The sequence below is a fragment of the Scophthalmus maximus genome, chromosome 8, assembly GCF_022379125.1.
Source record: "Scophthalmus maximus strain ysfricsl-2021 chromosome 8, ASM2237912v1, whole genome shotgun sequence".
NCBI lineage: Eukaryota > Metazoa > Chordata > Actinopteri > Pleuronectiformes > Scophthalmidae > Scophthalmus > Scophthalmus maximus.
The window spans coordinates 16,234,807-16,254,938 of NC_061522.1; the positions used below are offsets into that span (position 1 = coordinate 16,234,807).

Sequence of the window (20,132 nt, forward strand, 5' to 3'; positions counted from 1 at the left end):
AAAAGAAGAGAACCTGATAATGTGCTGCTGTGGACATTCACTCGGTCCACGAGAGACTAGTTGATTAAACTAGCGGCAGTTTTGATAACCGTGATAAACGATAAGTCTTTAATCACACATCAACACATCCTGTAGGTAGAAGAGTCTCTTATCAGAAATACAGCATCTCATTTCCGAGTGCAATTCCCTTCTGCATTTACTGGGTCACATGTAGAGTCAATCATCCCTGCCAGCCAATCACAGATCGTCTTGCGGTCTCACCCTTATCTTTTTATTTACACAAAGTGGGTGGGACAATCAGGCCCTTAACCGAGATTTGCGCTTTTAATTGGCCCGGCCTTACAGCGTCTCGGCTGCCGATTGGTCAGAGTTCTTGTGGAAGTAAAACGGGCTGGGCTTCGTTAAAATATGAATTCCGTTGTATGTTGTTTGGCAGTCGGGTGACGCGTGACGGGAGACCTTCAGCTCAGGTAAATGTCCTTTTCAAATGGAATATCTATAATTTCATGGCATATTTCCTCACGGTATGTTGTGGCTCGCGAGCTTGTGGTTCATCGAGGGTTCATGCGCCGTGGTGTGTCAATAACCGTAGAGCTCCGACAGAGAGAGAGAGAGAGAGAGATATTGTCCCCGTGGAGGTCAAAGAGAGAAAACAATCAATCATTAGAAACCATTTTGGTGTCGGCGACCATGACTTCCCGGAGATGTCTTCTTTCCACACGCGTGATGGTGACCACAGCAAACCGCCGTCGGCCGCCTCGACAGCTAGCTAACATTACCAGTGACAGCGTTAGCTAGCAGCTGAGAGAAAGAGAGAGAGACTGCGTTGTGGATGGGACAGTCATCCCGGTGCTCTCTGCCCCGGAGGCTGGAAAGATGTTAAACCAATGTCTCCAACATCTTAACATAACGTGTCTCCTTGTTGAACCAAGGCGTTTCACACTGGTCTCTGAGTATAAACAATTAGGGCCTTACTGTAATAATCAGTGATCACCGATTGGTTTCATGTTTCCGTTAGCCGAGGAAACCTTGCTAACTGCATTTCCACTCGAATGAATCAGCTCAAGTTTGTAAAAAGGATTATTTCTCGTTGTGTTTACAATACAACCAAAATAAGCCTGCCAAGGGATACACAGGAGGCCAGTAAGGCAACACCCCTGGGTGCAGAATCTGCAAAACTATTTTGGCTGGAGGGGGAATATGAGCTGATGTCACCCTGGCCAGCGCTTTGGTTCCGTTTGTATATTATCTATAGTTCTCCCGATGGCGCCTGTTTGTTCAAAACCTAAGATTTCTGGTGAAGTGAAACGTTATTGTTTGGCTTGACTTCAAGGGTCAAAGGTCAAAGACCGGCTTGTGTCGCAACACATTGGTGGAAGCGGCTAATTCGTGTTTCTCTGTAGCTGTCGTCATCGTCGTCCACTTTTAAATCATTTAAAAGTATGTACGCACACTTTGTGTGAAACATTTTACATCCATCGAGCATGTAAATGCGAATTCAAACCATTTATACAAAATTCAAATCATTTTGCCTGTGGTTCTCACACACACACACACACACACACACACACACACACACACACACACACACACACACACACATTTTATGTCCCTGTAACCCCACAGACATGTTATTGTTATTATGAATGTCATGGTCTGGAGGGTGCATTGTGTCAGGTGAAAACAGTAGTGGCTGTGTTTAGTAGTCAGCCCAGGTCTGCCCCTGGACAGTGGAGTCAACACTAGCCTCGTTGTTTGTGGAGAACAATGGGAGTGGGCCTGCACCGAGGGAGGCACGGCTCGGAGGCTAGAGGTTGGCCACTGTCTCTTCTCTAGGGAATAACAGGCCCAAGCTTTTCTTAAACCGTTATGAGCACACACACAAGGCTGTGCAGAGGCATGGCGATGTAATGTGTGGCAACAAGTTTTGGTTTATTTCTTAACAGGAATGATGAAAGTTTTGTTACAGAAGCTCCTGCACCAGAGACAAACCTGTTTTGCCGCACTACGAGCAACAATAATTGTCACATCCACAAATTCACAAGCTATTGGATCAATATATTCGAACTGGTGGTTTTCAGGAAAGAACATGTTAACATTGAGCTGGTCGTTGATTTGCTACTTACAAAGATTGACATGAAGTGTGTCAGGTAAATGTGCCAAAAACAAATTCAAGTCAATTGCAAATGTGATTTGTCACATTTTCCGGTGAAAATTAATAAGTTCATATGGTGTATTGGTAAATATAAATGACAATAGGATAATTAAGTCACATGATATAGTTGTAATAGACATTGTTTCATGTATAAATATGTTTTAAATAAACAGAGAATAGGCTAAATCAATGTGAAAGATTCTCATTTGCTACAGTACATGGTCTTGAAACTGTGTCCCTGAGGGTCCCTTCATGTAACATGACACTCCATCCTCAGCCTCTCACTGATTGAATTTCATCCATACAGCCGTTCAGCCACTCTGTCCGAGTCACTGATGTTGTTCATTTCACAGGAAATGCATTAGACCAAAGATGCAGCTGATGCCCATCTGTGTTGTTACTTTACATGTAGCCACAACAATATTAGGACATTTCTGTCTCATTGGCATGATACACTGCAAATTGAAGAGATCAACATGGTTGTCACAAAATGTAGTGGTTGTTATTTGTAACCAGACAAGATTACAGTCAAAACAGCTAGTTTATTATTTGAATAGTGATGCCAAGAAATGTAAAACATTCTCTGGTTCCAGATTCTTTTGCAGCCTTTCTCTGTTTCATAACTGTAAACGGAATATCTTGAGGTTTTGGGATTCAAAACAAGACATTTGATCTTTGAAGACCTAACCATGGACTCCATTGACTACATGATTAGTTGATCAATTATAAATATAACAATGTTATCAAATGATCATGAAAGTAATGCATCAGTGCTGCAATAAACAGTAGTTTTTACAAATAACTCAACTCAAGTATTTTTCATTGACCAACTAATCAGTTAATTACCAAATCCTTTCAGCAAGGAAATTGCAGTCAGCCCTCAGATTAAGACAATAATAAACTTATTAAATTGGTGCAGTAAGCTGATTTTTAATGGCAATATTCAATAAGATTAACTAGAGTGGATAACTTCTTAACCAAGGCCGTCAGTGGGTTATATTGAATCACAATCAAGTATTGTTTTTGTACATTGTATTTTTCCTCTTCATCTGTCCGATTTGATCTAAATTCAAACATCATTTAGAAAACAAAAGAAGAGGCCTATTTATTTTACAGTCAATCTTACTGTTGTGTGTTTCTTCATGCTCATGCTGTAGCCTACTTTGTATGGCCCCCAGCAAACACTCAGTCTATGTTGTTAGGCTGCTTGTTTTCCCTCCAGCCTCACTAAGCTGTTGTCAAAGTGGGAGAGGAGGGGGGTCCTCAGCGAGCTAAGCTAGCATAACTGTTTCTTTGACCATAGAAAGTGAATGGAACTTGTTATCCCAACAACAGCACACACGCCTGTATCAGCTGAATCAGTCTGTACAGGCAGATGTGGGCAGGGAGGTCGTACACAGCCAGTCGGCCTGGATGAACTTCAGGAATATCGCTTCAGTGCAATGGTTTAGTGACCTGCATCAGAGGTTTCTGGTCACACGGGGCTGCTCCCATTGAATGCACATGATGCTGTGGCTGAAAACTATTTCACAAATGGCATCTGTTTTGATGCAGGGGCAGTGTGCCAAAAGTGGTTGAAGAAAAGGAAGTTGAAATTAGTTTTGTGGTAAATAACACAAAAACAAAAATGCTGTTATTGTTAGTCATTCCTCCAAGGTGCTGGCACTTCAGGTATACCTTCAAAAACTAGATGTTCTGGTTTTCTATAGCTTTCTTTGCAAAGTCACCATGCTGTATGCTGGCAAAAAAAACACAAATTCACAAACAAACAAAAAAAAAAAGTGTGAAAAGTTTGCCCACTAACTATTGTTTGTTTTTTTCCATTTTTATTTCTTTTCATCAGATTTGGCTTCGTTAAAATGTTCTTTTTAAATCCCCAGTAGAAGCGGGACCAATTTATTGGGACAGTAAGAAGATCATCCCACAGGGAGGGGAATAGAGAGGGAGGATAAAAGAGGGGAAGGGGTGACCATCTGGATAGGCCTTTATCTGTTATCTCAGCCTGCTGTGCTTGTGTGTATGTGACAGAAGCAAAAGCCCGGACCAAGTTTCCTCGGCAGCACAACAACGTACACATATACAAATGAGCAAGAAGTCAGTCACAGTAATTGCAATGAGACCAACAACTGATACAGATATAGAAGAGTCTTATACATCCACAAATTTCCAATTTAACTTGAATTTGAAGTGTTGCTCCTTTTGCAGTTATTTTCTTCCTGCATGTTCTGCAGACAATGTGACCAACTGCACACATTCCTCAGCACTCTTATTAAATCAAAATACATCAAATCACTTCAGACTCAGGCTGAAAATTCACTGCAGCTCCGCCTCCGTCTTCTGCCATTTTTTCATTGATATGAAACTAACCTACGCTTCACGCTGCACCTGGGAGTTTTTTCCTAACTTTGGTTTATGCTGGACAGTATTTACCATGAGAAGCTTGGTAATCAAAGTAATTTTAATGAAAACTTCACTGGGTAATAGTAACTCTGCGAATGTACTCTGGTCTGGTCTAACTATTTCATCCCAACTCAACAGCTTGCCACTGTAGGATGCAATAATAATCATAATCTATAATAGGCCCCCTCTAAGTGATTGTAGGAGAGATTTAGTTTAGTTGTTGTTACAAACGTTGATGGCCAGATGATGGGCAGCAGCCACACACAATCTCTGCTGAGACCTGAGGGTGAATGTTTAACTAAGGTGGCCTCTTTATTTCAGCTGCAGCTAAAATTTCAGAAGAAGATTTAATTTTGCTGTGCATGTTTGTGCATGAGGCAACACATTTTTTAATTGCCCCGAGAGGGAAGCAAATACTGTTGAGTCATCATTGACTTTATTATTCATTCATACCTCTTTAATTCATACCTGCATCATTTTCCTGCTGTGGAATATTCAAATATCTGAATGTCGAGAATGCATTTCTGCCTTTGTTTCCAGTGGCCGTTGATGGACCATCCCTATGAAGAAACAGGGTTACAATGGGACAGAGCACCTCGGAACAAGAGGTCCAAGGAGACACCCTCGAGGTTGGTCTGTTCACTCCGTAGTAGTTTGCATCATGATAAAACACATGGAGATGAAGAAAAGCCAGCTAGACAAGTGCAGTAAATGTATAGTACATGAGTGTATCATCATGAGTTGGCAAGTGGTCTGTTGGTAACAAAACTTTATGTGGGAAGGAGTGTCTCTGAATAAAACCAAACCAAAACCAAAACTAATCAAAGGAGACACTTTTTCACACACAATTTTTTAAATCCCAGGTTACAGATAACTTCCTCTATCAAGTGAGGATACATGACAATGTTCTCATATGATTAGCAGCATGTGTTGTTTATGACATGTAGAGAGTGCTGCTTTAGTTTATTTTTTTCATTTGCAGACTTTCATTGAATCAGCTTATCGCTGCCTACGCCTTAAAACTGTACACAGTTGCGCACACGTACACCTTGCACACAATTACAAACTCTGTTGTGCTTCACATCTCAAGTATATTTCTGTGTGCACATGCTGCCTGCACTCACCATCTGCCAGCCCCATTGTCATTATCCCCCAGTGTCTATCTTAGGGCTTTTTACTGCCAAATAACCCTTAGCTCCTCACACACTAATCAATAACCTCTGATAACAGACATGCAATCCCATTGGCTGTTCAGCCAGAACACTAAGAACCTATTACTCTTTCTCTTACAATACTGTGCTTGATGACTACTACACACACACACACGCGCACACAAAAACTAACAAGGTTATCTTGGCCACAGGATCTTTACACTCCCTGCTCTGCCAGTCTCGTTTTGATGAGTAAAGACGTGCTGAGTGTTGTGTTGATGAACTAAATTAACTGATCTGCTCTTTGAGTAGGTTCCTCTAATCTTCCAGGTCATTTCCTTCCCGATCTTGGATATGTGTACCCATTCTCTTTGTCTGTCTTTCTTGGGTTTATTTAGTACATAGTTGCACTCTCTCTGCACAAGGTCCAGCTTTCTCGATCACCAAGCTAGAATTTAGGGGAGCTATTTGGCCTGTGACCTTTCTGGTGGACTCCAGACCAGACCAGACCGAAGGGATTATTTTTTTCCAGAGCATCGGTCTCTCTTTATTCTCAGACTCAGTCTGCACCAGTAAACATTACAAATGCTGTTTAGCATTATCTTCATTCTTTGGATCTGTTGTAGCAAAAAACAAACGAACCTTACCTTGACCCTAGGATCTAACAGTTCCCAACAGAGACAAGGCAATTTTCAGATGAAGTAAAGGCAACATATCTCTCACTTGGGCTTTCTGTTGCCTGTATAGGTTAACAGCTGGAATCCTGACTATATAGAGCAGGAAAGGTCAGATAATATGCTACATCTTTATTCCCTTCCCTTATTGTTTGGTGGGCACTGATAGCGAAACATTCCTTCCTCCAGGGCAAAGCCCTTATTTCCACATTCCATTACACTTCAGTGGAATTGAAGCCTTCAGTCCCAGCCTTACACAGCATTTCAGTTTGAGCATACTGTACGAGGTAGCAGCCATCGGGTAAGCTTCAAATCAGTTAGCATGCCGGCTGCGGGAGTTGTGTTTTTTCTTTTTCTTTCACATTAAAAATGTTTCTCTGTATTTCTCTGTTACATTAGGACGGGTTTGATGCCATCAAGCCATTGGTGGAGGAGGAACTACAGACGAGCATGGTGAGTGTACAATGAGGTTTCATTGAGAACATATGTCCTTGCTTTCATCCAGCTGCTGTTGGGTCATTCCAGCAGGAAATGTTGTCACTACCACACGTTTCATCACGGCTTAAGTTAGAAAATAAGGAAATTCTAAAAAAGTTTGATCAATATTGTTCATAGAGTAAATGCAATCTGGTGAAATATGGAATTAATCCTTTTAGAACATTCAAGTAAATATGATTTTAGTTCTGCAGCAAGTAAGGGCCATTACATTTTTGTTTTTCAAGCGACCTTTGACCTTGCACACACATTAGCTCTCTTTCCTCGTCAGATGGTGGGGATGGTGATTGGTGCAGGCATCGCCATAGTTCTCATCGCCATCCTTATCTTCTTCATCCTGCGGAGGATCCAGCTTCGAAGTCAGTATATTGCCAAGATGCATTTTTCAACCTGTGCTTGGAACTTATGATTACCGTCATGAAGGACGGGAACTTTATAATTTGTCATGTTTTGATATTTCACAGATATAGAAGCTCAGGAGGCACCCAAATATCGCTTCCGCAAGAGGGACAAAGTAATGTTCTACGGGCGAAAGATCATGCGTAAAGTGAGTGTTCTGGCTGACAGGAAATGGTAACACCTCAGAAGCCAGCATACAAATAATAATTATCATGGACTGGCTGTGGCTCATAAAGAGTCAAATCTACCTTCCCAGGATAGTAGGTAATGCAACATTTATACCATTGTGATAATATTTAAACCAATATGTCTCCAAACAGGTCTCCCAGTCTACCTCTTCCCTGGTGGGTACATCCTCTTCCTCACGGCCACGGCTCAAGAAGAAGCAGAAGATGCTCAACATTGCCAAAAAGTAAATCAAAGTTCTCACTCTTACCAACCTCCATTATCGTCATGTACCAGTTAGCTGTGGGCACACTATCCCATGTCTTCAGCTTATCTCCCTTATGTTTCTCAATGTGTAGGATCCTGCGCTTTAAGAAGGAGGTGCCCATCCTTCAGGCTAAGGAACCTCCTCCCTCAGTGCTGGAAGCAGATCTCACAGAATTCGATGTGGCCAACTCCCACCTCCCCTCCGAGGTGCTCTACATGCTCAAAAATGTCCGGTAGGTTCGTCCTCTGTCTGATGTTTGTGTTGTGATGTTATTATGCCCTATAGAGCACAGTGTTCAAACGGCCCAAATATGACTGTACATTACAGAGTTGATTTGCATGAATATTAAAACATTAAAGCACGTGCATTACTCCTGGACCTGTGCCTTTTAAATGTAGGCTGACGCTGGGAAGCGTTTGCTTGGCTTGGCTTGTAATTAGATCTTTATCTTTACGTTAACCCATACAGGTTAGCCGTGCAGTTCGGATTTGTACAAAACCAAGTGTGAACACACCAGTTGACAGGTACATGATCACCTCTTAACCACCTAACATCTCTTTTTGTTTGTCACTACAGTGTGCTGGGTCACTTTGAGAAGCCCCTCTTCCTGGAGCTTTGTAAACACATGGTGTTTCTGCAGTTCCAACAAGGGGAGTATGTCTTCAGGCCAGGCCAGCCTGACAGCAGTATTTACGTGGTGCAGGATGGAAAACTAGAATTGTGCCTTACTGGAACGGTATGCAAGCTTGTGTGTGTGCATGTGTACCCATTTAACCTATTTACCTGTTGTTGTTTTTTATGCATGCAACACTTGCATGCAATATTTTAGGATTATGTGGTCTAATATATGTTATGGTAACAACTTAAAGCACTCAGAGGAGGCTTAGCTGTGGGATTTCATGCTTTACCAGCTCATTAGCATCTAATAATGTCTGACTCAGATAATCTCATTAGGGAACCAGTGGGCATGACTGTTTGCAAAGTTTGCTCTCGTAATGTCGAATGCGTATCCAACTGCAAGTTTCATTGAGAGTTTGTTCTCAAAGAGATTTCAGTTCAGACTTTATCTATGTCTGGAAGGCTGAGTGTAGCTGCTCAACTTCTGAGAAACACATTTGCCCACATTTGTTGCTTAATTTATGCACTGCTGCTTATTTCTGTCTGCTAGGATGGCAAAGAAAGTGTGGTGAAGGAGGTTTTCCCAGGTGACAGCGTCCACAGCCTCCTCAGCATCCTGGATGTCATCACAGTAGGTCACACCCCTTTCCAGCTACACACGCACACACACACACACACACACACACACACACACACACACACACACACACACACACACACACACACACACACACACACACACACACACACAGATCTGCTAAGACGAGGAGGCTTGCGTCAATCCTGTGCACACAGGTTTCCCCCACAGATGGGCATATATATTATTCATACACCTTGAGATATTAGCGGATGGAAGTTGGGCTCTACTCACTTCCTGCCACGGATCCCTTGTTCCATTCTCATTCATCAGCTGACTCACCAAACTTCTCCACTGGCAGCTGCATGACTCATACTGTACATCGATCTTAAGTTGTATTTCAATGACTCAGTATGACATCAAAGTCTGCGGATGGTTAAAATTATGGATTTTCTTTCTTCTTTTTTTTCCATGAACAAACAAACGAAAAGATCTCCTACTCCATAAACGGACTGAGAAAATGCATTTACAATTTTCAGAAGTATCAAATGTGTGGTATGTTTGTGTGCAGGGCCACCAGAAGCCTTACAGAACGGTGTCAGCACGGGTTGCAGAGGTATCCACTGTTCTACGTTTACCTGTAGAGGCCTTCCTCTCGATATTTGAGAAGTACCCCGAGAGCCTCGTGCGAGTAGTACAGGTGAGTTGTGGGTGTAACTCTGAAGAGAGGATTGACATAGTGCCGAGTGTAATATGTAAATTGACGCTCCTTCTGTTGCGTCTGTCCAGATCATCATGGTTCGTCTCCAAAGAGTAACAGTCTTAGCCCTGCACAACTATCTGGGACTCACCAATGAGCTCTTCAGCCATGTAAGCACACACACACACACGCACACAACACACACGCGCAAACATCTGTAGGTAGTACTGTATAAAACCTATCTCACTACATACTGCTCACATTTGTTTTCAGGAAATGCAGCCCTCGCGTCTGCCACCTCCGTCACCCCACCCGACTCGCACCAGTCCCATCCGCCACGGTAAACGCTTTGGCAGCCTGACTGTGACTGAGGAGCATCGGGAAGCTGCCATTAAGGGTGAAGCCACAGGTGGGAGAAATGACTCCTGTATATTTTGGGAAAGTTTTACCTAATGAAATGCTACCTAAGCCAACCTGACTTGACTGAGTATTTGCCACAAGTGTACATTTTGTGTTAGGTTGCTTGCTGAATGCTTCATATTTGATTTACTTACAGGGGGAGAACCAGGGAAGGATGGGGCAACAGTGCCAACTCTTAGCAGGACCATCTCCATGCCTGTGGACATCGCTGGTGAGGAATTTCTCCCCTGTTCAGAGGGATAAAGTTTCCTCAATGTTAATTACTTTAACCAATAAACAGGATATATTTTTAACTGTACTCTGTGGTGTTATTTTGATAGCGTGGAAAGATGAAGCGCTGAATAATAAGACTAACACCACAAAAGGGTTCAGCACACGTGTCATAAAAGCACCCACTCAGCTCTTCTGATGTCATAACTACAATAAACTTCATGTAGCTAATCTTTCGGCATGTTCACATGAATCATAATTGAATCACTGTAGCTGCTATAAAAGGCTTAAGAATGTTAACTCCAAGCTGTCTGTGCAGGTATGCAGAAAAGTTTAAGATCAGACTTTGACATGGCGTACGAAAGGGGACGGATCTCTGTCTCTGCAGAGGACGGCAACACTCCTCCCACATTTACTCGGGTCAGTAAACTGCAAATGAGATACGGTTGACTTTATTGATTCCCTGACATAGATGTGATGAATGCAGCAGCAATTTAAGTGGCATTTTAGAGCAAAGATTAAACTTTTGCCACAGAGTATGAATAACAAAAAAAGCAAGCATTATATTAAGTACCACAAATATCTAAAATTACCTGTTTCTTCCAAGCTACACATGTTAATTTGTGTCAACTATCAATGATCGTCTATTAATGTTATTCTGGGAACAAGGAAGAACAGCCTTCAATCGTGACATGTGTTTTTGCTCCCCTATGTGTGATATTGAAATATTAGTATGGTTTTCAAACACCTATTTCAATTTTAACATGTAAACGTGAATCTTATTGTTCAGTATAATTAAAAACACAGCTACGTATTAAGATATTTTCTGACCTTCTGTTAAACTGAAAGATTAACAAAAGTCTTTTCTAATCTTCTTATCATGACAATTCATAGAATAAGACTCCTTATGTATTTTCTTATTCGTCCTTTATTACAGTCTGTCTCCCAGGACCAGCGGGAGAGGAAGGTGACAGTAGATGAAGTTCCCTCAGGGATTTACCTGTATCCAGAAGAAGAGTCGGGAGTGGACAATATCTTCACGCCTGTATCCAATCGATCCAATGCTGCTCTGTTTGAGGAAGCTCAGAAAGAAATCCTTAAACTCATGAAGATTGAGGTTTGTCAAATTAGGTTTATTCTCAAATAGTGTTTCTGTTAGTTTGTTGTCTGTTTAATGAGACACAAAATTAAACTTGAATCTATTAAAAAGAAAAGATAGAAAAAGCTCCATAAAAAATCAAAGACATAGGGTTACTTTGAAGAAGCCACTAGAGTTTGCATCAGAAAAAATGTATATGTATATAAAGTATAATTAAAATATTTGACTTGGAAAAATCCACAAAGGTAAAGCAGGATCAAAACATTCAGTTAGTGCAGTGTTCTCCAAGTTACACCTCTTTCTATACTTAGGACCAAAATCTCGAGGATTAAGAAATGATAATAACAGGCTCGTTACATTATTCTCTCTTTGCATGAATGAACACATTGTCGCAAATCTCTCAGGAGCATCTGTTGCCCGATTATGGTGTCGAAAGGAGGTCAGTCCGCTCTCCAGGGGCTCAGCTCAGTCTATGACATGATGATGGGGAGAGGGATGCAGTATCAAGCCGTGGTCTCTTTAATGTCTGAGACATAAGTTGCACCTATTTGTTATGTAGTAATATATAAGAAAAGGAAATAATAGAAAATGCAAGTGATATAAACTTACAAAAATACTAAATTCCAGAAAAATAACCAGGATAACAAACTTGATGGATACCACTGTGCTGACAAATTAAACTCTTGCAGTTGTTGAAGTATCCAAAGTTATAAACATGCATTTGATGCAGCATGTGGTAAAACCTAGGTATGTGCCTCTTAGTAGGCACTGCTACTAATGTTTGGAAACATGTTGGCGTAACTAGATCAAAGCATGATTGTTGAAATAAATGTTCCAAAATTGTCTTCATCCAAAGGAGATTGAAAACATTTCACCCACTTTGTTACTCTACTTCGCCTGTAACCTTTTATTTTGTTTTCTGTTTTCTGAAACCCAGGACCCATCTTTGTTAAATGGGAGAGCGACTCTGCACCACGCCAAAGCTGGAGCCGTCTTAGCCCGACAGGGAGACCAGGTACTGAACACGTAGGGGCCCTTCGACCTCTTTAGCTGCATACTGCCCCACGAAGGCAGAGTGCAGTCACTACAGAAGCAGTGAAGTTGAGATAAAAAGGGTTATAAGTTGTCAGTCTTAGAAAACGGTGTCACACATTGAAGGTTTTAGTCTTATTATTGTACCCCCCAAAAATCCCTGCCATAGAATCATGGAAACATAATACTGCACTCTGTTTTTAGTTTTGTTTTGTGGTTACTGCAAACTTTAGAAGCTGTTATCTCGGAAAATGATATGATCTAATTGCATTTTTTTTTTAATAGTAGAAACAGAGAGAAAAAAGGAAAGTCATTTTCAGGTTACTGGGCTTTGCCTTTGTAGCGCAGTCTTATACATTTGCAGCATGTCAATTTTGTTGTTCAGTCACTTCACCAAAGTCGTCTGAATACACACTTATTTTAAAATGTAAAATTATTTTCATCCTCCCCTGCATTTGCTCCATCTTCTTTCCCCCTTTCACTACATAAGGACGTGAGTCTGCACTTTGTCCTGTCTGGTTGTCTGCACGTCTACCAGCGCATGATCAACAAGCAGGAAGCCGTTTGCTTGTTTGTGACCCACCCAGGGGAGATGGTGGGCCAACTCGCCGTGCTCACCGGGGAACCCCTCATCTTCACCATCAAGGCCGTCCGAGACTGTACTTACCTCAAGATCTCAAAGTCGGATTTCTACGAGTAAGACTCTTCTTCTGAATCTTCCCTAATTCTGCTGGAGCCAATTGCAGTATTGCAATAAAACATCCCCTGGTGAAAAGTGTAAAATGTGCGTATCCAGTATGTCTCAAGCCTGTGCTGTGTGTCACCACCTGCAGGATCATGAGGGAGCAGCCCAGCGTGGTGCTGAGTGCAGCCCACACAGTGGCCATCCGCATGTCTCCTTTCGTCAGGCAGATGGACTTTGCTATTGACTGGATGGCCGTAGAAGCTGGCAGGGCACTCTACAGGTACTCTTCTTAAGAGAAAGATATGGTGACATATTTTGCTTGCTTGTGAAAATGATACTTGTTTCAACATCACAGTATTCTTTTATTATTTATAGTTAATGTGAACAAGAGTTTCTGTCATGTTTTCTCTCCTTATGCACAGACAGGACGACCAGTCAGACTGCACCTACATCGTTCTGAATGGACGTCTGCGTTCAGTCATCCGCAAGACAAATGGCAAGAAAGAACTAGTGGGGGAATACGGCAGAGGCGACCTCATCGGAGTGGTGAGAACAACGCACTTTCCCTCTCAATGCTAATATCCTAATATGCTGTCAAACTGAAATGGAGCCATTATCAAGGGGTGAAGTTTTTGTTTCTCATTTGGACAGTTTGGTTAAGGTGTCATTTTTTTAAATACTGAATTTGTTGAAGTAGTAATGAAGTTTATTTTTCATTAACCGATATTGTTTTGCATAGTTATGACTGAAATGACGAACCCAACAATTTTGCTTTCAATATTGATCACATAACACCTTCAGTGCTATCCTTACTATCCTTACTTCTTTGAGTTTTGAAACAGTATCTTGTGTTGTCCTTCCCTTTTACTTAAGGTGGAGGCATTGACCAGACAGCCAAGAGCCACCACTGTCCATGCTGTGAGAGACACAGAGCTGGTCAAACTGCCCGAGGGAACACTGAACAACATCAAAAGACGGTATCCACAGGTCAGTGACTACATGAGTGAAAACTTGTCGCCGGTGAGGATTTGTGCACCGATTAAATTCAACTGATGCTTGTTGTCTTTGTTTAGGTCGTGACAAGATTGATTCACTTATTAGGCCAGAAGATTCTGGGGAACCTGCAGCAGGGTCGCGGGCCATTCTCAGGTGAATAAGGGTTAAAGTTCGCTACGACGGATTTACGTCAGTTATGTTTTAGAAACTCGTTGTATGACATCAGTGTAGGTCAAAGGGAGTGGAATGTGTCAACTTGAGCACAGAAACTATTAGATGTAGACTGTAGGCTAAGTGAAACAAAAACACACAGTTAATGATCCAAATGCAAATATTGACGTAGGCAAAGAGTGTGTAGCTACACAGTCTTCTTAGCTGCCTCCTTAAGATCACAATTTGCGATGGAATAGTGCTGTTAGAATATGCCAGAGACAGTGAGGTGATGATGAGGAGCGTAATTCCCACATAAACATCCTCAAGTAATTGTTCTCTCTAACATACTCCACTCACACACTGTGTCGGTCTCCCAGGCTCAGCCCTGAGTTTGCCCAGTATGACGACTAGTGCAGACGTAACCAACCCTGCCAGCAACCTCTCCACTGTGGCTGTGCTGCCTGTTTGTGATGAGGTGCCCATCAATGCATTCAACCTGGAGCTCAGCCATGCCCTCAGTGCCATTGGTAGGTTTTTAGTTAGTCACATCCTGGTTATAACATTTGATTAAATTTGACATAACCTTGTATTACAGATTCAATGAAAGACTATTAATAGGGGATGCACAAGTGTATATTTTACATTAACTGTTTTTTTTTTTTGTATTTATATATTTTCCTTTGCCTCTGTTGGACATTTGCAGGGCCCACTCTGCTATTAACCAGTGAAATAATCAGAGAGCGTTTGGGTGCTTCTGCTTTGGACAGGTCAGTGTGACAGTCAGAGAATCCTCTCAGTCTCATCTTTAAAGTTTCCCACCTGAAACCTTTTGTTTCTTTATACTGATCTGTATCATTTTCACTCATTCTGTATGTACCCCAATTAACATCTAAGTCACTGTATGTGCATGTTTTGGTGATGTTCTGTGTCCTTGTCTCTGATGTCCTGTCTATCCATCAGTATCCATGAGTACCGTCTGTCCGGCTGGCTGGCCCAGCAGGAGGACATCAATCGGATTGTCCTGTACCAGACTGACAACAGCATGACTCCGTGGACTCAGCGCTGCATCCGTCAGGCTGATTGCATCCTCATCGTCGGCCTGGGTGACCAGGAACCTACCCTGGGAGAGGTGTGTGTTTGTGTGTGCATTGGAGTAACGGGAATACAATACCAATACTGTAAATTCACCCTCTTTATCTGTCGTGCTCACCAGTTGGAGCAGATGCTGGAGAACACAGCAGTCCGTGCTCTGAAGCAGCTGATCCTCCTGCATAGAGAGGATGGGCCGGGACCCTCGAGGACGGTTGAGTGGCTCAACATGCGTAGCTGGTGCTCCGGGCATCTTCACCTCAATTGCCCTCGCAGGGTCTTCTCCAGACGCAGCCCCAGCAAACTGGTACGGACCAAACTGTATCTCCAGCTGTTTTTTTTAACAAATACACTATGCTAGCTGGCATCGGGTAGCTCAGTGGGTTGTAAAATGGATTAGCCACTGTAAACTAAGAATGGCGATATGGAAAGAAGGTCTGGTAAATCAATGGCACTTCAACTTGATGCTTGTACTGTATTTTCATGTGTGTTGTCTATGTGTGTGCAGAGGGACGTATATGAGAAGGTGTTTGAGAAAACAGCAGACAGACACAGTGATTTTTCTCGGCTGGCCAGAGTCCTGACTGGAAACAGCATCGCCCTGGTGCTGGGAGGAGGTGGAGCAAGGTGAGGACAGTTTACCACAACTAGCTATACAGACATGCATACATGGACGATATGTATTTTAAAACATAGTAATTTCAATGCTGACAAAAAACCTAACATGAATATCAATGTCTCAGCAACCATTATATTCCCATCAATTTTCCATTATGTATGCTAATACAGGGACACATTTCTAATGTCTAAATACACTGGTCTTATCAACCACATACACAAAGTGGAGCTGCAGTTGAAAAAACTTTTTTCTACTATTTTACACCAATGTCATTTTTGACAACTGTGCAGCCATGTACAGTTTGTGAACCTGTCTGTGTATCTAGCATTGTTTTTTCTCGTGCAGAGGTTGCTCTCATGTAGGTGTGATCAAAGCTATGGAGGAAGCGGGGATTCCTATCGACATAGTGGGTGGGACCTCGATTGGATCATTCATCGGTGCGCTGTACGCTGAGGAGAGGAGTGCCGTCAGAACCAAGCAGAGAGCTCGAGAGTGGTCCAAGGTACAATACACATCTCTGTTCTTTCATTATTCAGTCATTTTAAGATTGCCTTTTTAACTTTGCTCCTAAAATGAAAACAGAAACAAAAACCTTATGGCCTGATTGAAAAAGAACCAATAATAAACAAGACCCTTTCCCAATTTCTCTGCTGTTTTTTTCTCCCCCTTTATTAGGCAATGAATTCTGTTTTTAAAACTGTCCTGGACCTGACCTATCCCATCACCTCAATGTTCTCTGGTTCTGCCTTCAACACCAGCATCTATAAAGTGTTCCAGGACAAGCAAGCTGAGGTGAGAGGTGTATTTTATTTGTTTTAAATTTATCACTGCAGTAAGGTCTGCCAGCATCCATTGGGTAAAATTATAAAAAGTTTTATGACACTGAAATAATTTCCGTGTCCCCAGGACCTGTGGCTGCCGTACTTCAACGTCACCACTGACATCACTGCATCAGCCATGCGTGTTCATCAGGATGGTGAGTGACAGCTGAGCTGACTCCCACCTCACTTGAATGCTTTAGACAAGCTCAATACACCACTTTTGCACATCACATTATGGTTATGGTACTTTTTAGTACAGTACATTGACCAGGATTATTTAATATCTGTGGCACACATACACAATTAAGGCCATGGGTAATTGCTTAAGTCTTTCATAGCATTTAACACAATGCAATCAAATAATGCTGCTCTGAATGACAGAGAACTAATGTGTGGAATTGGCAGCGTCATGAATACATATTTCAAAAGTAATTAAGCAGTGAACAGTGCTTGCAACAGTCAGCCAGAAGTAAAATGGCACAGTGACTAAAGCTATTACCAAATTAAAATATTGTAATTGTGACTCAATCAACCCTCCAAAGGTCACTTGAGGCACAGTTATGTCCCTTATTCTTTATACAACAAGTCTATAAATATTGTATTAGCAGGATCACAACACGGTTTACTGGCCCATGCATCATCTAGAGTTACTGGGCTGCATGCCTTCAGATTTATGCCCTCAGGCGAAATTGAACGAAATTTTCGCCGATACAGCTGCTGAATATAGCACAAATGGCAGTATAGTCACTCTGACTTACGTTGGAGAGTCATGCTAGAGCTCCACAAAATTTATAATTGAATGGATATAAGCTTAAAACATGAGGCTAGAAATTGCAGCGATTCAAACGACATTATGAAAGGCTTGCAAACAAGATTGGCTTGTGGTTTATGGCTTGCAAATGTCGGGACCAAAATAAGTTTAAACGACAATTTTAAATGAATTGCTCGATTTTACTTGCAAACCACCTACATTCTTTTTTCTTTTTTTTTAAATTTAGTTTGTAGCATGCTGCAGCCGAGGGGTTGGGAGATTTTCACTAAATACACACACTACCAGTGAAAAGTTTTAGACGTCTAGAAGTTTTTCTTTTGATTTAAGCAGTTCAAGTCGAGAAAATAATTTTAAATGGTACATATGTAAAAAGAAAAAGTTTTTTCTTAACTAATCATGTACAGAAAGTTTAAAGGCAGTGTTGGAAAAAACTGTCGCTACACCTGCAGTTTTAGGATAATACTGTGCTTCAGGAAGCAGTACTGTACGTTGCGACAGACTGGTTGTTCAGAGGTTCATCCTACAACAAGATAATGAGTCGAAACCTTAGAAGAGAAGAACACGACGGTGGCTTCATAAGACGGAAGATCAGCTCAGTTACCAGACGGAGCTGCTTTAGGATGAACTGGACAGAAGAGTGAAATCTACAAGCCACGCAGCCGTGTTGTGATTGATTTTTCAAAACAAGTTTTCGTTTCCATCATAGAAAGCACGCCACACCAGTATTCTGGATGAGTCAAAACTTCAGATGAGTTTCAGGATTCCATGATTCCCATTTTAAATATTCCTTATTTGTGTGGCTTTAATGGGAGCTAACTCTGAGATATTACACTTTGTAAATATCAGTAACAGAGGAAAAATTGAGGTGTTCTAAGACTCTTTACTGGTAGTGTACATAAGAAAACACTGTAGAAGTTTCTGTCCTTGTGTCTGTGTTTCCTGATATAATGTGTTTTGTTTGACTTAAATAGAAAATGCACCATCACTAACATTAACTAACATTAACTAAAGAAGATCTGAGTCTGAAATCCGAATACCACAAAACCCAGTGTGTCATTTTAAATGCAGTTACATTTTTAACCATACTTGGTTTAAAGTTGTTGAATTATTAAGAAATTGCTAGTTTCATTGTAAAAAAATAAATTAAAAAAAGAATTATTATAATTGAGACTGCTTACTGGATTTGAGGGGTTTATGGGTGAGAAAAGTTTTGTTTGCATTTTGGCATCTGTCTGAACTAACTGCTTGAGCAAAGCCCTTTTCTCTCTCAATCACATTGTTCCCATCATCTGCCTCTTTTTATGCTTTTACTGCCCTAGTTTCTTTCTTTCTCTCTTTCTTTTAAAAATATATTTCTGAATGTATCTACAGACATTGATTTTATCTATCTATCTATTGAATACCTCATCTTCTTCCTTCTAACTTCTTCCTGTTCATACGTTAAATTGTTTTCTTTTTTTCATTTTTGTCCAAAGCATTTCTGTCTAGAACTCCCCAGATTAGTTTAATAAATATGTCTGTCACACAGACACACATCACAGAGCTGCCCATCTGTACTGTAGGTTAATTATGCGCAGACAAAATAACTTCGATGTAGTCACTGACCCCCAAACGCTGACCCTCATCCCTTGTTCATGTCAACATGTAGGATCCAGAACACTGCACCCTGCTTTCTCCCTCCTTGCTCTTTAATGACATCCCATGTTGCTTACCCTCACTCCTTCACCGCCATTCTGTGCTTTCTGTAGTTTGTTTCTATGCTGGTGTACTTTTGTCAGACATCACTTGCGTGGTGCTACTCTGAATGTGTCACTTTGGCTTCAGCGTAATTGTACATCATTTGGATGGGAGTACAGGTACATACAGTAGTGTCACAGGGTTGTATTGAATATTTTGGTTCCAGCCACAGTGTACCAGAAAAAGTTTACATATATTTGGAAAATCTATTTCCTGTAAAACCAGTTTTGTTTCCTCCTCATTCTACAGTTTGGAGAATTCAGCTTCAGGCTCTATTTCTGTATTTCTCCTTCTACATCTCTCTCTCCCTCTCCCTCCCTCTCTCTCTCTCTCTCTCTCTCTCTCTCTCTCTCTCTCTCTCTCTCTCTCTCTCTCTCTCTCTCTCTCTCTGCTCATCTTCCTCCCGTCCTTGTTTGTTGAACCAGGTATCTAACAGCTTTAAAATACCTGTAATATCTTTAATCAACACAGTAATAAAATTAATCTTGCATCAATGTTTTTAGGATATGAAGTTAATCTGCACACATCTGTCAACAGACTTGTTATTAGCACTGGTTGTTTAATTTAGTTGAAATTCAATTGTTTTTATCACGATCAAAAGATTATATTATATTATATTTATTTTTATGTGAAATCAACCTCATACTAGAATTTACAGCATTTGGTCAGAAGTAAGTAATTTTTGTTGACATTGTATTCATCTTCCTTTCTGTCTTGCTCCTCTTGCACATCTGCTCTTTGTTGCGGGTATTTCTTTTTCTCTCTTTCTCCCTTTTCCTCTCTTTCTCTTTCTTCTTCATCTACGCTTCTTTCCTCTGTTATTCTCGCTCTCTTTTTCCATCTGTGACACGGAGTCCTGCCCATATTTGATGTTTTCCTCCTTCTCCATCTCCATTT

At 41.3% G+C, this 20,132-nt stretch overlaps 1 protein-coding gene across 3 annotated transcripts in view; it reads left to right on the top strand.

Annotated features, from left to right (window-relative positions):
• Positions 1-87: 87 nt before the first annotated feature.
• The window catches only part of pnpla6 (patatin-like phospholipase domain containing 6), a 28,600-nt gene continuing 8,555 nt past the window's right edge, over positions 88-20,132 (top strand). For 2 of the 3 annotated variants that reach the window (XM_035636568.2, XM_035636570.2), the window contains exons 1-29: positions 88-470; positions 5,096-5,184; positions 6,780-6,833; positions 7,147-7,234; positions 7,340-7,422; positions 7,595-7,686; positions 7,799-7,939; positions 8,284-8,443; positions 8,876-8,956; positions 9,474-9,602; positions 9,692-9,772; positions 9,876-10,011; positions 10,159-10,233; positions 10,552-10,652; positions 11,170-11,349; positions 12,269-12,346; positions 12,854-13,059; positions 13,197-13,328; positions 13,471-13,594; positions 13,922-14,035; positions 14,122-14,197; positions 14,575-14,724; positions 14,901-14,964; positions 15,158-15,326; positions 15,411-15,593; positions 15,795-15,913; positions 16,251-16,407; positions 16,581-16,697; positions 16,812-16,881. In XM_035636568.2, coding sequence (XP_035492461.1) covers positions 5,137-5,184; positions 6,780-6,833; positions 7,147-7,234; positions 7,340-7,422; positions 7,595-7,686; positions 7,799-7,939; positions 8,284-8,443; positions 8,876-8,956; positions 9,474-9,602; positions 9,692-9,772; positions 9,876-10,011; positions 10,159-10,233; positions 10,552-10,652; positions 11,170-11,349; positions 12,269-12,346; positions 12,854-13,059; positions 13,197-13,328; positions 13,471-13,594; positions 13,922-14,035; positions 14,122-14,197; positions 14,575-14,724; positions 14,901-14,964; positions 15,158-15,326; positions 15,411-15,593; positions 15,795-15,913; positions 16,251-16,407; positions 16,581-16,697; positions 16,812-16,881 — 3,208 coding nt within the window. In that variant the 5' untranslated portion in view covers positions 88-470; positions 5,096-5,136. The remainder of the gene's footprint in view (positions 471-5,095; positions 5,185-6,779; positions 6,834-7,146; positions 7,235-7,339; positions 7,423-7,594; positions 7,687-7,798; positions 7,940-8,283; positions 8,444-8,875; positions 8,957-9,473; positions 9,603-9,691; positions 9,773-9,875; positions 10,012-10,158; positions 10,234-10,551; positions 10,653-11,169; positions 11,350-12,268; positions 12,347-12,853; positions 13,060-13,196; positions 13,329-13,470; positions 13,595-13,921; positions 14,036-14,121; positions 14,198-14,574; positions 14,725-14,900; positions 14,965-15,157; positions 15,327-15,410; positions 15,594-15,794; positions 15,914-16,250; positions 16,408-16,580; positions 16,698-16,811; positions 16,882-20,132) is intronic. The other variant, XM_035636569.2, reaches the window with a different exon arrangement.